This window comes from Garra rufa, chromosome 15 (assembly GCF_049309525.1).
Source record: "Garra rufa chromosome 15, GarRuf1.0, whole genome shotgun sequence".
NCBI lineage: Eukaryota > Metazoa > Chordata > Actinopteri > Cypriniformes > Cyprinidae > Garra > Garra rufa.
In genome coordinates, this window is record NC_133375.1 from 26,163,641 (window position 1) to 26,181,645 (window position 18,005).

The window sequence follows — 18,005 nt, forward strand, 5'->3', positions numbered from 1 at the left end:
CCATGGCAACTGTCATCAAATGTCACAGCAGTGCGCTCATTGTGAATGGCACTGTTCCATATTTTGCCTTGGCAACAAAACTGCAACTATTTTCAGAAATGATTGCATGCACTTATTAATGCATAGCTCCTGCTGGCCCCTTTAAAACATCAGGCACCCGTTTACCATCACAGCTGATGCATTTAATCCGGCCCGCATTTCACCTATTTCCTGCTCTTGAATCCCAAAGCTGCACATTTGTCTTTGTCTCCAGCCTGAGGTACCCTGCTGTGCCTTTCAGCGCTCCTGTGCATGCATATACGCATAAACGCGACAGCACCCAAACACAAACCCATTCACGCATGCTTGCGAATATACACATAAGCACACTCAAATTTATGCATCCATTCACATAGCTTCGGGTTCAGTTACATAGCCTGTCTACTCCAAATAAAAAGGCTTTCCCAAATAACACGTTTATTCATCACATCATTATTTTGACACCATAAAGCAGCTAATTTTACTGTCACTTCCCTGAATAGATTGCAGGCAATTAAAAGCCTGAAAACTGTAGGATGCTCCTCTTTTCTGTTCTTTTAAGATAAAATAGCACAGGTGTGTCAGTATATAAGAACACGGCTATGTTTAACCAGGTGCTTAATGTCATGCTAAATGGTTAGGATGGGGTTGCATTGGGGCTTTTAGAGTGAACATATAGTCTGCATTATTTGCTTTTCTAAAACACCTTCCTGGTTTTATTTTGCGTATTTCATCAGTACATGCTATTCCCAAAGAATAAAAAATGTATCCTCATAATCTTTCCTCAACTGTCCTTTCCAGCTGACACCACAGATCGCTATATTTTAACCCCAACCATCTGGCTCTCTTCTGAAAATTTATGCCTGCTTTCACAATCCAATCAATTCCTGATAGATATATATTTTTTCTTTTTAAATATCCAATTTAACTCAGGGATAGTTCACCCAAAAATGAAAATTCTGTCATTAATTACTCACTCTCATGTTGTTCAAAACCCGTAAGACCTTTTGTTAATCTTTGGAACACAAATTAAGATATTTTCGATGAAATCTGAGAGCTCTCTGACCCTCTATAGACACAAAATAGTCACAAAAAATATTTTCTGTTGCTTCATAACATTACGGTTGAACCACTGAATCCGTGAGCTTTCTGACCCTGCATAGACATCAAGTCAGTGATCAGAGTTTTGCTTGTGCAAAAATTTGAATAAGTTAAAGGGATAGTTCACACAAAAAAGAAACATTTTGTCATTAATTGCTCACATTAATGTCGTTACAGACCCATAAGACCTTCGTTCATCTTTGGAACACAAATTTAAGATATTTTTGATGAAATCTGTGAGATTTCTGACCCTGCATAGACAGCAATGCAACTGAAACGTTCAAGGCCCAGAAAGGTAGTAAGGACATCATTAAAATGGTCCATGTGACATCACTGGTTCAATCGTAATGTTATGAAGCTACAAAAATTATTTTTGTGACTATTTTGATGATGTCCTTACTACCTTTCTGGCCCTTGAACGTTTCAGTTGTGTTGTCTATGCAGGGTCAGAAAGCTCACGGATTTCATCAAAAATATCTTAAATTTGTGTTCCAAAGATGAACGAAGGTCTTATGGGTCTGTAACGACATTAATGTGAGTAATTAATGACAAAATGTTTATTTTTTGGGGCGAACTATCCCTTTAACTTCCACAAGCAAAACTCTGATCACTGACTTGACACATTTTAGCACATTTTTGTGCTATTTTTCTAGTATTTTCCTTCAAACTCTTCGTAGACCTATGCTCCCTATGTTTTAATTAATTTTACATTGCAAAATGGACCAGACTTTATGCTTTTTAGTCACCACGTTCGATGTGGAATAGATTAAATTGTTGAATAAAGTCATTATTTTTGTTTTATTTATGCATTTACTCTAAAATGAATCTCTAATGAATATGTGGGATGAGACATTAAAGGGATAGTTCACCCAAAAATGAAAATTCTGTCAGTAATTACTCACCTTCATGTTGTTCCAAACCCATAAGACCTTCGTTAATCTTCGGAACAAAAATGAAGATATTTTTAATGAAATCCGAGAGCTTTCTGACCCTGCATAGATGAAACTACAATATTCCAGGCCCAGAAAGGTAGTAAGGACATTGATAAAATAGTCTATGTGACATCAGTGGTTCAACTGTAATTTTATAAAGCTACAAGAATACTTTTTGTGTGCAAAGAAAACAAAAATAACGACTTTATTCAACAATTTAATCTATTCCGCACTGAACGTGGTACTCTCCTGAACACACAACGAAGACTGACACGGAAGAAATTGTTGAATAAAGTCATTATTTGTTTTTTTTTTTTCATACAAAAAGTATTCTCGTAGCTTCATAATATTACAGTTAAACCACTGATGTCACATGGACTATTTTATCAATGTCCTTACTACCTTTCTGTGCATTGAACAATGTAGTTACATCTATGCAGGGTCAGAAAGCTCTCGGATTTAATTAAAAATATCTTAATTTGTGTTCCGAAGATGAATGAACACAGCAAAATCCCCAGTGTTAATTTAACACTCTGAGTGTGGACACATATAGACACTGAAGCAGTGTTGAAGTTAACGAGATAATTAGGTTATTAACAAAGTGATGATCGATCATTATTGAAGACACATGATGTTAATAAGCAAAATCACCAATGGAGAAAACGTCTCAGGTTACGTATGTAACCCTGGTTCCCTGAGGGAACGAGACACTGCGTCCTGAAACGCTGTGGGGAACGCCATTGGCGGGCCGCACTCTGAGTCATGTCCAACGTCCAATGAGAAACGGGAGTGACGTCACAGGCGCGGTGACGTCATCGACCAGGAAGTATAAAAGCACGTGCGTTTGAAGCTGGCGTCAGCTCATAGGCATGAAGCGAGCGCAGCAGGGATGCGGGAATTATGGTCCGAGACGCAGTGTCTCGTTCCCTCAGGGAACCAGGGTTACATACGTAACCTGAGACGTTCCCTTCCGGGAACTCTACACTGCGTCCTGAAACGCTGTGGGGAACGAGGTATCAACGTCCCCATAATTTCCGCACCCTGCCTAGTGTCTGCTAGAACAAGGGGGAAAAAGACAGCGTTAATACATTACAAACCTCAGCCTGGGGATCCTGCCAGGACATGGGTGGTAATACATCTCTGACTGTGTAGCCCACCAGATCAGAGGGAAAGAGACCTCGGCCCTCGAGCCCACGAGGTCATGTCATCCTTCGTCTGGTCTCGCAAGACCGAGAAGGGACAGTGTCTAGAAATACTTACCTGATGAGACACTGTAGTAACTCCGCCTGGTGATCTTGCCAGGACGCGAGTGGTAATCCACCTCTGTCTGTGATCCATCACCAGACAAGAGGGATAATGAGCCTCGGCCCTCAGGCACACGAGGCTAGGGTTCTCAACCGCTGCCTGTCATGAGACCAGCGCAGGGGGAGAAAGGCTCCTCGGCCCTTGGGCACACGAGGAGAGATGTGGTCCTTTGTCTGCGTTACGGCCAGTACAAGAGGGACACGAGAAGTTCCTGGTGATCTTGCCAGGGCACTGGAATTCATCTCTGTCTGTGATCAGCCACCAGACAAGAGGGATAGAGTAGGCCTCGGCCTTAGGCACGCGAGGCTAGGGTTCTCAACCGCTGCCTGTCATTAGACCAGTGCAGGGGGAGAAAAAGCTCCTCGGCCCTCGGGCGTACGAGGAGAGATGGTGGTCCTTTGTCTGCATTACAGCCAGTACAAGAGGGACACGAGAAGTGCCTGGTGACCTTGCCAGGGCACTGGAATTCATCTCTGTCTGTGATCCACCACCAGACAAGAGGGATAAGAGACCTCGGCCCTCAGGCACACGAGGATAGGGTTCTCGACCGCTGCCTGTCACACGACCAGTGCAGGGGGAGAAATGCTCCTCGGCCCTCGGGCACTCGAGGAGAAGTGGCGATCCATTGTCTGCGTTATAGCCAGTACAAGAGGGACGCAAGAAGTGCCTGGTGACCTTGCCAGGGCACTGGAATTCATCTCTGTCTGTGATCAGCCACCAGACAAGAGGGATAGAATAGGCCTCGGCCCTCAAGCACACGAGGCTAGGGTTCTCAACCGCTGCCTGTCAACAGACCAGCGCAGGGGGAGAAAAAAGGGTTCCTCGGCCCTTGGGCACGCGAGGAAAGATAGTGGTCCTTTGTCTGCATTACAGCCAGTACAAGAGGGACGCAAGAAGTGCCTGGTGACCTTGCCAGGGCACTGGAACTCATCTCTGTCTGTGATCCACCACCAGACAAGAGGGATAAGAGACCTCGGCCTTCAGGCACACGAGGCTAGGGTTCTCAACCGCTGCCTGTCACACGACCAGTGCAGAGGGAGAAAAAGCTCCTCGGCCCTCAGGCACACGAGGAGAAATGGTAGTCCATTGTCTGCGTACAGCCAGTACAAGAGGGACATAGGAAGTGCCTGGTGATCCTGCCAGGACACTGGAACTCATCTCTGTCTGTGATCAACCACCAGACACGAGGAATACAGGCCTCGGCCCTCGGGCACACGAGGCTGGAAGGAATGTAGAGGAGAGTCATACGCCTTTGTCTGGGGAAATTTGCCAGAACAAAAAGGGGTAAAAACTCTTTTCCTTACTCGAAGGAAAGCGCCTTTTTGACCTCTTGAGCCTAGCCTTAGTGCTAGGGCTGAAAGATGACTGAGCCCGGAGTGGCTCTGAGGTCTAGTTCGTAGAATCTGACGAACGTAAGAGGTGAGGACCAACCCGCCGCACTGCAGATGTCCTTGATTGGGACACCTGCCATCAGAGCTTTGGAGGCTGCGACGCCTCGAGTTGAGTGAGCCTTGACTCCCATCGGGGATGGGAGACCAGAGGACTCGTATGCAGTAGAGATGGCATCAACGATCCATTTACTGATAGTAGGCTTGGAAGCCGGGCACCCCCTCTTAGGGGGGCCGTAACAGACAAACAATTGCTCTGATTTACGCCACAGGGCAGCTCTGTGGACATAAGTGTCTAGTGCTCTTACTGGACACATTAAGTTATACTTCCTCTGGTCGTGCTCCACGAATGGAGGAGGATAAAACGCTAGCAGCGTTATTGGCTGTGGTGTTACTGAGGGGACCTTGGGTGTGTACCCAGCTCTTGGGTAGAGGAATGCTTTGGCCAACCCTGGGGCAAAGTCAATATAGGAAGGGGCCACTGAAAGGGCCTGCAGGTCACCGACTCTCTTAAGAGATGTTAGCGCCAACAGCAGTGCTGTTTTTAGGGTAAGCATCCGATCGGAGGCCTCCTCCAGAGGCTCGAAGGGAGGCTTACACAGCGCTTCTAATACCACAGCCAGGTCCCATGTAGGGACTCTCGGTCTTGCACGAGGCCTCAGCCTGAGTGCACCGCGGAGGAAACGTGAGACCAGGGGGTTTCTGCCCACTGAAAGGCCGCCCTGAGGGGCGTGGTAAGCCGATATAGCCGCCACGTACACCTTCAGGGTGGAGTGAGCTAACCCAGCGGACAAACGAGTTTGCAGGAACTCCAGCACTGTACCGATCGGGCAGTGGACTGGGTTTGAGTGGCGTTCGTGACACCATGACGCAAACAGGTTCCACTTTAGGCCATAAAGTTTCCTCGTAGAGGGAGCTCTGGATTGAAGGATGGTCTCAGCAACCTCGGTTGAGAGACCAGCTTCTATGAGTTGTGCCCCCTCAGGGGCCACACCCATAACTTCCATTTCTCTGGGTGGGGGTGGCGTATTGCGCCCCCAGCCTGAGAAAGAAGGTCGCTCCTGACAGGAATCTCCCATGGAGAGCCGTCGAGGAGGGCGATTATATCCGAGAACCATACTCGGGCCGGCCAGTACGGGGCTACTAGCAGCAGCCGTACTCCGTACCGGCGCACTCTTTCCAGAACTCCCGGGAGCAGAGCGATCGGGGGAAAAGCGTACAGACGAAGCCTCGGCCACGTCTGTACCATGGCATCCAGTCCGAGAGGAGCTGGAGGAACTAGAGAGTACCAAAGGGGACATTGCGATGTCTCCTGAGTCGCAAAGAGGTCCACCTGGGCTTGACCAAAGACTCTCCATATCTGCTTCACCACCTGAGGGTGAAGCATCCATTCCCCGGGCCTCAGCCCCTGCCTCGACAGGATGTCTGCTCCCACATTGAGACGTCCAGGAATGTGAACTGCTCTCAATGAGAGAAGCTTCCCTTGTGACCACAGGATGATCTGGTACGCCAGCTTGTATAAGGGGCGTGAACGCAGACCTCCCTGGTGGTTTATATAGTAGACCACCGCCGTGTTGTCCGTGCGGACCAGCACGTGACGGTTTCTCAGGTCTGGAAGGAAATGCTTCAGAGCCAGGAACACTGCCAACATTTCTAGGCAATTTATGTGCCAGGAGTGATGCTGGTCGTTCCATAGGCCTTGGGCGGAGCGGCCACTCATGACCGCTCCCCACCCGGTGAGGGATGCATCTGTCGCTAGCGTGACGCGGCGGCAAGGAGCTCCCAGCACTGGACCTTGTAGTAGGAACCAGGGCTTCTTCCACATGACTAAGGCACGTAGGCAGCGCCGCGTGACCTTGATCTTGCGGAATGGGTTCCCCCTCGGGGAAAACCCTTTGGTTTTGAGCCACCACTGCAGTGGTCTCATGTACAGCAGTCCAAGAGGTATCACGTTGGATGCAGCTGCCATAAGACCTAACAGTACTTGGAACTGTTTGACAGTGAGTAGCAGGCCTAGCTTGACCGCATTTACTGCAGTAAGGATCGACTCTATCCGAGCAGGTGACAATCGTGCCTGCATCGTGGTCGAATCCCAGATTACACCTAGATAAGTGGTTCTCTGTAATGGAGATAGCACACTTTTCTTGGCGTTGAGTCTCAACCCCAGCTTTTTCATGTGAGCAAGAACAACATCTCGATGTTGAGCCGCTAACTGTTCTGAACTGGTTAGAATGAGCCAGTCGTCTATGTAGTTGAGTATGCGGATGCCCTGGAGTCGCAATGGAGCCAGAGCAGCATCCACACGCTTCGTAAAAGTTCGGGGAGAGAGCGCTAGGCCGAACGGAAGAACTCTGTATTGGTAAGCTTTGCCCCTGAAAGCGAACCTGAGAAACTTCCGGTGTTGAGGAAGGATGGAGACGTGAAAGTATGCGTCTTTCAGATCTATCGTGACAAACCAGTCCTCGGACCTGATTTGGGACACGACCTGTCTGACAGTCAACATTTTGAACTTCAGTTTTCTTACTGAGAGGTTTAGCTGTCTGAGATCTAAAATGGGCCGCAGGCCCCCATCCTTCTTGGGAACAATGAAGTACCGGCTGTAGAACCCTGCTTCTCTGCATTGAGGAGGGACCACCTCGATGGCCTCCTTCCTCAGGAGAGTATTCACTTCCTGTTCCAATACCAGAGCCTGCTCGGGGCCTACCAGAGTAGGAAATACCCCGCTGAAAGGTGGCGGCCTGGCGCCGAATTGAATGGAATAACCTTTCTCTACAGTACGCAGGACCCACATAGAAATATTTGGCAGTAGTTTCCACGCTGCCAGAAATTCTACTAAGGGAACCAGCCTCTCGAGACTGGTCTCTGGATTTATTAGAGGAGCTAACTTGGTGACCTGTAGCAGCGAACTGGCAGGATGCACCTGAAGTGAGCGCTCTCGAGACCCCCGTGGGGGTGGCGAACTCTCTGGTTCCGCTACGTTTCCGGGCGGAAGGACCAGAGAATGATGTTCGCGGGAGACTGCCGCGCCCTGTAACACCGGCAGGGTTGGCTGACGAATCTCCTGAGGGCCCCGAAGAGAGGTGGTCACCGTACTCCTCAGAGGCGGTGAGGCACCTGACTCTTCGAGAGGGGCTGCCCTCATTGGCCCTGGGCCACGACCATCAGGGCCGTTTAGCCGCGGCCCTCTTAGACTGTAGGACGACCCTCAGGTCGGGCCTAGTCTTTGAGGACCCCGGCTTGGAGCGTTGCTGAACCCGCCCTCTAGGCCGCGCCGGAGGGGCACGGGTAGCAACGCTCCTTTTTTGGGTCTCCCTGTGTGAGGAGCTGGAGTGCGGCTGGGGCTGCTCCCGTCCAGCAGCCCCAGAGGAGAAAGTGCGGCGAGGGAGGTAGCGCTGGAACGCCGCTGCCTGCCTACGGGCCTCCTGGTGCCTGTTGACAACTGTGTCAACAGAGTCACCGAAGAGGCCGGAGGGGTGCAGGGGGGCGTCCAGGAGCGTGACCCTGTCCTTCTCTTTCATGTCGGACAGGGTCAGCCAGAGATGCCTCTCCGCGGCCACCAAGGCTGCCATAGACCGCCCAACGGCGCGAGCGGTCTCCTTGGTGGCCCGAAGCGCCAGATCAGCGGTCCTGCGCATCTCTGACACGCTCACCTCCTCGCCATCACTAAGCTCCTTCAGCAGGTCGGCTTGGTACGCCTGGAGCACAGACATGGTGTGTAAACATGCACCAGCCTGACCTGCTGCCGCATAAGCCTTGCCCATCAAGCCTGATGTTACTTTTAATGGCTTGGTGGGCAAGGACGGAGCCTTCAGGGACGATGCCAGGCCGGGAGACAGATAGCTTGCTAGTGTCTGCTCGACCTGAGGCATCGCCCTGTAGCCGTATCCCTCCATCCCCCCCACATTACCGTAGTAATCTGAGGCGGGGGAGTAGAGACTAGAGGAATACGGCCTATCCCACGACCTCGCGATCTCTTTATGGAGGTCGGGGAAAAAGGGAAGGCTCCGTTTGGGAGGTGCTGATTTAGCCCGCAGGAAGCGCTCATCAAGCCTGCTCGCCTGGGGCTCTGGATCTGGAGCGGGTGACCAGCTGATGTTGAGCTTGGCCACCGCGCTCGTCAGCACCTCCACCAGCTCCTCATACTGGGGTGAACGGGGGGGCGGTTGTGGGAGGTCAACGCTCTCGATGTCAACCTCCTCGGAGGAAGACAGGAGAAGCGTTGACTCCTCCTCTCGGAGGGAAGGAACCGCAGTGCGGGCTTCCTCATCCAAGAGGAGGTCATACGATCCGCTGGGTGAGGAGAGAGATAGGGGATCACCCGTCTCAACTCCCTCCAGCAGATCTAGCTGCGAACCCCACGAGTGCAGCTGCCGCTCCGCCTCGACGGAAGCGGGGCCAGACCCGCGGGGAACGCTAGTGAAAGCCCCCTCCTCAAAGAGGGCTTTCCGGGAACGGAGCAACCGCAGCGGCATCCGCTCGCACTGCGGGCAGCCAGCCCCCTCAAGGGCTGACCTAGCGTGCTCCGCTCCCAAGCAGACTACACATAGATCGTGTGTATCCCCACCAACAATGAAGCGTTGGCAGGGAGGGACACACCGTCTATGTGGCTGCTGAACCGCCATAGATCGTTCGTTCTTAAAAGAACGTTCGTTCTTAAAAGAACGTTTTCCCCCTGGCATTTCTGCTCAAATAAAAGTAGTGCAATTGGCACTGAAAAACAGCAGAATGCGGATCAGACAGACAATAACACAGAGCGCTCTCGCTGAATGACAAAAGCTGACGCCAGCTTCAAACGCACGTGCTTTTATACTTCCTGGTCGATGACGTCACCGCGCCTGTGACGTCACTCCCGTTTCTCATTGGACGTTGGACATGACTCAGAGTGCGGCCCGCCAATGGCGTTCCCCACAGCGTTTCAGGACGCAGTGTAGAGTTCCCGGAAGGGAACCAACATTTTAAGCAACCATTATAGTGGTCAGTGTTTGCATTAGTTAGGCTCTTGACCCTTAAATCTTCAATATTAGGGCTTGTTTGACTGCAATTACTGAGTTATAACAGCCAGACAAGCCAAGAGCAAAAGTCATCAGGTGGCATTGACTGTGCTTGACATAATCATCATATAGCGACTTGAGTATTTGACATAGGATTTCCTTTCAGACTACAAGAAACTGTGAACAAAAGAGCAATCAGTTTTGGCATAATCAGACAGAGGATGAAAAAAAGAGTTTTTTTTAATTTAGACACACAGACATGAAGAATCAGCGTGAGAACCACAACAACGGTGACCATCAAAAAGCGTGTTGTAACCAATCAGAACTCATCCATGACTCCCATCATGCATTGCGGCATGAATAAATTATGAGAGTTTAGAGTTGATCTGATTATCTGAATATGCCGTTTGTCACCATTGTTGAGATTCATGGGCTGGTTCTTGATGTCTATGTGTGCCTACGTGAAACACTTTTTTTTTTTAAACAAGTTGTAAAAAAATCTTTCCATAAAGTATAGGAAGTGCTGGATCTTCTATAGCTTGTAAAGGCTGTTACAATAAGCAAAAATAAAAATAAAAATAAATAATAACAGATTATACACTAGGTGGTTCACGTCAAACAATGAATATGTTAAAACATAATCATCACCTGATGACATGAGCTTATGTCTGGCTGTTTAAACTCAAATTGCGGCCAAACAAACCGTAATATTGAAGATCTAAGGGTCAAGAGCCTAACTAATGCAAACACTGGCCGCTATAATGGTTGCTTAAAACTTTTGGTTTTCTCCTTTGGTGATTCTGCTTATTAGCATCAGGTGTCTTCAATAATGATCAATCATCACTTTGTTAATCACCTAATTATCTTGTTAACTTCAACACTGCTTCAGTGTCTATATGTGTCCACACTCAAGAGTGTTAAATTAACACTGGGGATTTTGCTGTGAAGGTCTTATGGGTTTGAAACAACACAAAGGCGAGTAATTACTGACTGAATTTTCATTTTTAGGTGAACTATCCCTTTAATGTCTCATCCCACACATTCATTAGAGATTCATTTTAGAGTAAATGCATAGGGTTCAATTGTGTTGCATTAAAATATCATTATTTCAAGAGGAGAAACCACTCATATGCTTTTTGCATGGGCTGTCATTAGGATTAATGTAATACAGGTCGCTGTGATGTCATATATGGGCTTTATAATACCTTGGGACAATGCAGTGTTTTGTTATTAAAGGATGATTTATTGTATATAGTGGCTGAAGGCTTTTAAGTCATTACAATCCTGCTTGATGTTGAATAACTGTGTGTTGTATCTATGTGATAGGCGCACTACCTCATAAACCACATACCTTTTCTCTTCCTGAAGACTTTTGCTTCAGAGCCATTTGTTATGTTGGCAAGGTCGATTGATCAAAGCAGGCAGGTTTCCTACTGTATATTTTCCGCAACACAGATGAGTTGCAGTGATCAGTTTAGCCTAAATTGGGATGCGCTGCTAATCTACCTCAGGAAAATCCACTTTTCTCACTTTCATTTGAGATGGAAAATGGAGAGGAAGTTGTATAATCTCATCACTGTGGGATTATAGAGTCTGAAGTGTTTGAAATCATAATCAGGTGTTGCCTCAACCCGCCAAAGTCATATGCAAACAGACGCACCGACAGTTTGTTTAATTTATAGTTAATATGTAAACGCTGTTATGTAAGTGATTTTAACATACTCACTGAGACATTAAATTCTGCCTTTTTCCATATCAACTTAGTACAGGTTTGTTTATAAGTGCGACAGCTGTGTCTCTGTTTTCAGAGGTTCAAACATCAAATATATCAAAGAGAGACTTGCCTACTGGTGATGTCATCAGGATGCCCAGGTTTTTTTTTTTTTTTCAAAAATGCATTAGATTTTTAGCAAAGGGAAGATGCAGGTTTATGAAAAAATAATGATCTTTTAAAATGCCCTATGTTTGTTTGTAGCACTACAGACCTTTCTATTTTTACATTCTACATTTAAATAGCTTGTTGTCTGCTTATAACAAATTCATACGTCTTTTTTTTTGCTAAGTTAAGCAAAAAGCAAAAACATTGTATTTTTTTTTTCTAATTACATTCTTATGTTTGTGTTCCCTGCTTTGACCCAGGTACGACCAGGCAGCCACGGGATGGAGAGATCTCAGGGGTGGATTATAACTTTGTGTCCATTGAGGAATTCTTCTCACTGGAAGAATCTGGAGCTCTGCTGGAAAGTGGGAAGTTCAAAGGTCAGTGTCAGCCTCGGCAAACCATTGTTTCACAAACAGGTGTCTGGACTACTAGGGGGCCTTGGAAAACTTCCAAGGGAGGCTCAACATCAGGGTTGCCAGGTTTTCACAACAAAACCCGCCCAATTGCTACTCAAAACTAGCCCAAAAGTAGCCTAATCGCGTTTCGAGGGGGTCCCCCGGTAAAAATTGCGTTCCAGGGGGTAAAATACACTTTTGTGGTGGGTATTTTTTATGTTTTTTAAAGAAGTGTCTTCTGCTCACCAAGCCTGCATTTATTTGACTCAAAGTACAGCAAAAACTGTCCAATTTTAAAATATTTTTACTATTTAAAATAACTGTTTTCTATTTGAATATATTTTAAAATGTAATTTATTACTGTGATCAAAGTTACATTTTCAGCATCATTACTCCAGTCTTCAGTGTCACATGATCCTTTAGATATCATTCTAATATGCCGAAAAATTTGCATTTTTAAAATGATTATTATCAGTATTTAAAACAGTTTTTTTAGGATTCTTTGATGATCCAAAGATCAGCATTTTTTTTAAATAAAAATCTTTTGTAACATTATACACTGTACAATTTAAAAGCTTGGAGTCAGTATATATTTAGTTTTTTTTTGTGTGTGTGTGTGGGGGGGGGGGATTATAGAAATTAATTCTTTTATATAGCAAGAATGCTTTAAATTAATCAAAAGTGATGATAAAGAGATATATAATGGTACAAAAGATTTAGATTTTAGATTAAGGCTGTTTTGAATAGCTTAAACTTTCCAACCTGAAAAAAAAATCAGTTTTCAACATAATAATAATAATTATAAGTTCAAGATATTTAAATATTAGGATTCCCACAGTCTTGTAAAACCTGATTATATGAGAGAGTTCAATTTAAAAAGTAAGATTTAAATAATATTGTAAATGAACAAAGTACCAGGGGCATTTGTAAAATGAAAGTAAATTTTTTTCTAATTATTTCAAGCTCTAAAATAATTTATTGGGCAGAAAGTGTGGGTAAAGTATGTTTACAAAAATCCATATTAATATGTGGCTTTAAACAACAACGACCTGACAGTGGAGGGCTTTAGAGTCAAAAAATCTGAGAACTAATCAGTGATTTCATTGCTTATCAAACAATATTATTGTCAAACAAAAAAACATTTAAATAAAAAATGCTTATGTGCAAACCTACACTCAGACCACCTTTCCCTAAGCTCTTCATATTTGTTTATTAAATATTTATGCTGATTAGATCATGTTTTTCAGCTACTAGTATGAAGGTTTTACACATTTTATCTTGTTGATATAACCCAAAATTCACACATTTCATATTCAAACCAATTGCAATTTTATATGTAAACATATGGAACAGACAGGCCTTTATTTACTGTTCATCTGAGTTTGTGTGCGCATGCATTTGAGTTTGTGTGTGCTCGTGAACACATGGTGAGGGTCAGGGCGTCACGCCAGAGTTCCAAATGCTCAAGCCAATCAGAATCAAGAGAAGCACCCTCCAGACTGCGGAGAAAAGTGCCGTGTTGGCTTGGTTCTGTCCTCCAACATTATCAGCAGAAAGAGCTGAAAAAGAGCCCTAATGGAGAGAGAACAAGCGTGTAACGCAGACTGATGTCTGAGCCTGCTGATGTCTTTGTTAAGGGTCTCACACACAGCTGCAGATTCGCACTATGACATCCTTCAGAGCTGCAGCTCTTGGATTTATGAATATGTTTCTGCTGACTCGTGTTTTTGATGCCGCTGCGCCACTTTCCTTTGTCTTTGAAAAGTAAGAAAGATTGTTCACCTATTATGTCCATAATTCCACATAAATTTGGTTTTGAGGTTTTTATGCAAACCTAAACCATGCAAGGGCTGATGACGGATGTAAATGTCATGGTCCAGTCACTAACCATATCAACAATACTTTTTTCATGTAAAAAAGAATAAAAAAGTCAGAATTGTGAATTTATATCTTACAATTCTGACATTATAACTTGAGTTTATATCAGAATTGTAAGCTTGTATCACAGTTCTGTGTAAAAGTGAGAATTGTGAGATGTAAACTCGCAATTGCAAGAAAAGTCTGAACTGTAAAATAAAAATTTGCAATTTTTTTTTCTCACAATTGTGAGTTTATATCTAGCAACTCTGACTTTTTTCCCTGCAATTTTGACTTTTTCCTTCAGAATTATGAGATATAAACTTGCAAATCTGAGAAAAACTAAACAGAATTGTGAATTTATATCTTGCAATTCTGACTTTAATTTGCAATTGCAAGTTTATATCACACAATTCTGACTTTATTTCTCAGAATTGTGAGTTTATATTACAAATCTGAGGAAAAACAGTCAGAATTGTAAGTTTGGAATTGAGTAAAAGTCACAATTGCGAGAAAAAAAGTCAGAATTGTCAGATAAAAATCCGCAATTCTGACTTTTTCCCTCACATTTTTGTTTATATATCGCAATTCTGAATTTTTTTTCCATTTTGACTTTTTTTTTTCTCAGAATTGACAAACTCGCAATTCTGGGGGAAAAAAAATTTAATTGCGAATTTGTATCTCGCAATTCTGACTATAACTCACAATTGTGAGTTTATATCAGAATTGTATGTTTGTATCACGCAGTTCTGTGTGAAAGTCTGAATTGCGATCTGTAAACTTGCAATTGCAAGAAAAGTCTGAACTGTAAAATAAAAATGTGCAATTCTGACTTTTTCTCTCACGGATTTTTTCTCTTAAAATTCTGACTTTTTTTCCTCAGAATTATGAGATAAACTTGCAAATCTGAAAAACTAATCTCAGTTCTGAGGAAAAACAGTCAGAATTGTAAGTTTGGAATTTGGAATTGAGTAAAAGTCACAGCTGTGAGATGTAAACTTGCAATTGTGAGAAAAAAAAGTCAGAGTTGTCAGATTAAAATCCGCAATTCTGACTTTTTTTCCTCACATTTGCATGTTTATATCTTGCAATTTTGACTTTTTTCTCTCAATTTGGACTTTTTTTTCCTCAGAATTGACATAAACTCGCAATTCTGAGATAATCAGAATTGTGAATTTGTATCTCGCAATTCTGACTTTATATCACAATTCTGAATGTCAGATAAAAAGTTGCAATTACCTTTTTTATTTTGTATGCATGCAGTGGCAGAAACTGGCTTCCATAGAAATCAGTTGTGCCACTCAATATTTTTGTTAAAAACATGGTGCCTTTTTGTCAGGATTGTTTGTTTAAAAAAAAAAAACAGCATTTATTCAAATTTAATTATTTCTTCTAACATTACAAATGCTTGAACTGTCACTTTTAATCAATTTAATGCATCTTTGCAGAATATAAGTATTAATTTCTTTTTAAAAAACTTAATGGACCCTAGAAATCACTCTAGAAATGTGAGATTTGTTGTTATTTGTTTCAATATGTCTATAATTAATTACAAAAGTATTTTTAACACCTGAGCAGTGAAGCCCCGCAGCTCATGAGTCATCTCTCCAGTCAGAAACCACACCACACTCCTACTTTTCTATCACTCTGTACAGGAGAAAAGAGGCTTTTCTCTGTAATCCCTATTTCAGTTTCTCTGTCTCCCATCACCCCTCCACCCCCATTCCTCTCTCTCTTTTTTTCTCTGTCTTTTTATTTTTTTTTTCTCTCCAGCCATAAATAAGCTGCAGCGAGGGAGTTATGTTGTGGTTAAATATCACTGAAAGTGTCACATTTGTAGCCATTGTACAAAAAAATCTGAGTAAACTCTCTTAGCTGAGACGGATTGTGCACCTCTAGTGGTCTTATATGGTTTTACCAGAATATTTTTTATATTGTATGGTTTTATTTGGAGATTTAAAGGTAGATGAGGTGGATTAATCTTATGTTTTCGGCATTGATCTGGCTGCTAAAAGAGCTCTGGAATATCCTGCCAGTTTATTAGTTTCAGCTGTGATTAAGGGTTTTAAAGTGAGTGTGATGTAGGGCAGCAGCAGCCAGGAGCAGGAAAAATTCCTCTTATGATAAAATGTACAACTAGAACTGTAGCATTAAAGTTGGTGACACAAGAAGTTCTAGTTTGAGAGATAAAGTGGGGTCACATGCAACATTGTAAATGGCTTTTAAATTCAAGATCTGTTTTAAATGAGGAAGACTAAAGATTTTAAACATTCTAAAATTCAGACATGTCACTAATCAAGTAAGCAAATTTATGACACTGATTCTGGGAAGTCCTTGGTGCAAAAGGTCAAACTGTCTTGCTTCCACTGAAGCACAAGATGATCTTTTGGAACATTTACTCAAATCATGCAGGATAACATGGATCATCAGATTTTATCGAGCTCTTGCCAGACTTGTGCAGTTCGTGCCAGCTTGTGTTGTCACTACAGGAAAAGGGGGCATGATAGCTCATGTTAATTCATGTTAATTTGAACATTTCACTGAAATTGTTAAGCTGATAATATACATATGTGAATGTGAAGGATGTTGTATTAAATTAAATAAATTTACTAGTGGTTTTAGTTGTTTGTCTGTATGTCAGGTAATTGCAAATTGGAATGCTTTTGTACAACCATTTTTTTTGGCAAAGTTAATGGTGTGCTCATGACAGGGCTTGTATTTTGCTGGATTCATGCCTTTTTTGGATAAAATGTAGTTTTAAAAATGGAGATCTTGACGTTCCAAAGCCCCCCGTCTCAAGTTGTTTTGATTATCGTGTTCTGATCCACAATTCTAGAAGCGGCTCTTTGGCTGACTAAAAAAATCGACTCAAGGGACAATAGCTTTTAGTTTAAAAATGGATGATCTTGTCAAGGACTGTTTCAGTTAGTGCATGTAATGCATTGTGTCTAAAGGCCATTGTTTTTGAATTTTGCTGATCGTAACAGCTTTTCGATTGTAGCTTCAAAGAGGCCATTTCTAAAACATCTCTATCATCACAGGGAACTATTATGGCACACCTCGGCCAGTCCACATCGGTCCTGACAGCCCCCCCATTACGTACCAGGAACACCGAAATCTCCTGAGGAACTTCCGTACCCGTAGCAAATCACTCAGCAACCTGGAAAAGGCAGTGGAGGAAGGTGACAACAGTGAGGAAGACTCTGGTCTGTCAGGTATTCAGCTTTTGGGTCAACCTTTATTATGAAATTAGTTTAGTACTTTTAAACAACTATTTTTTTTAAAGCAAGCAGCTTCCAAACTCATGCTACAGTAATATGTTTAGGGGCCTTTTTCTTGTTGAGATTGGAAAATTATTATTTTATCAGGATCTATTACTTATGGCGTACCCCAAGGCACAGGTTTGGGTCCTTTTAATTTTCCCTCTATATGTGCTCCCTTTGGGTTCATTTTTTTCAAGAACTCATTATCTCTTTTCACTGTTACAGAGACAATACATTTATCTTCTAAAAGCCGTTGTTAAAACTAAAATAAAACAAAAGCCCTGAGAAGCTACTTTGTTGTTACTTAAATACTGTGTGATATACAGTATTTTTAATTTTGTGTGACATGCTGAACCTCCCACAATTTTTGAACACATCTTTTTAACCACAATATTTTTGACATTTAAAAGGATTGATGCTTTTCTCATATTAGAGCTGGCAAGCGGAGAGTAACATGAGCACCGTGACCTCTCGCTGGCCTGAGGTCGCCTAAGATTATACAAGACGGCTGCATCTCATGTCATGCTCACTGTACTTTGTTTCCCAGCGGGGTCTGCAGGAGCGAGCAGTGCCCCTCCTACCACCATTGTCTCACCTAATCAGACTTGGGATTCAGGCGGTGGGCGGGATGGAGGGGTTGCCATGGAGAACGGAGCACGTGGAGGGGCATTGCCTGAAAACTGGGAGCTGGCGTTCAGTGACACGGGCGAACCCTATTACATCAAGTGAGTCAGCAGGGGGAGAAGGAAGAAATAAGACGATATGGTGAAAAATAGCGTGGGCAAGAATCGAGACAGAAGGTCATTTGCTTCCTCCAGTAATCAAAGATTATACTCTTAAGTTGACACGATGCCTTTGTATGTCACATTGGAT

At 43.8% G+C, this 18,005-nt stretch overlaps 1 protein-coding gene across 1 annotated transcript in view; it reads left to right on the forward strand.

Moving 5' to 3' along the window:
• magixa (MAGI family member, X-linked a) overlaps positions 1–18,005 on the forward strand; it is a 79,786-nt gene that overhangs the window by 9,554 nt on the left and 52,227 nt on the right. The window contains exons 3-5 of the mRNA XM_073819042.1: positions 11,875–11,994; positions 16,911–17,084; positions 17,680–17,857. Coding sequence (XP_073675143.1) covers positions 11,875–11,994; positions 16,911–17,084; positions 17,680–17,857 — 472 coding nt within the window. The remainder of the gene's footprint in view (positions 1–11,874; positions 11,995–16,910; positions 17,085–17,679; positions 17,858–18,005) is intronic.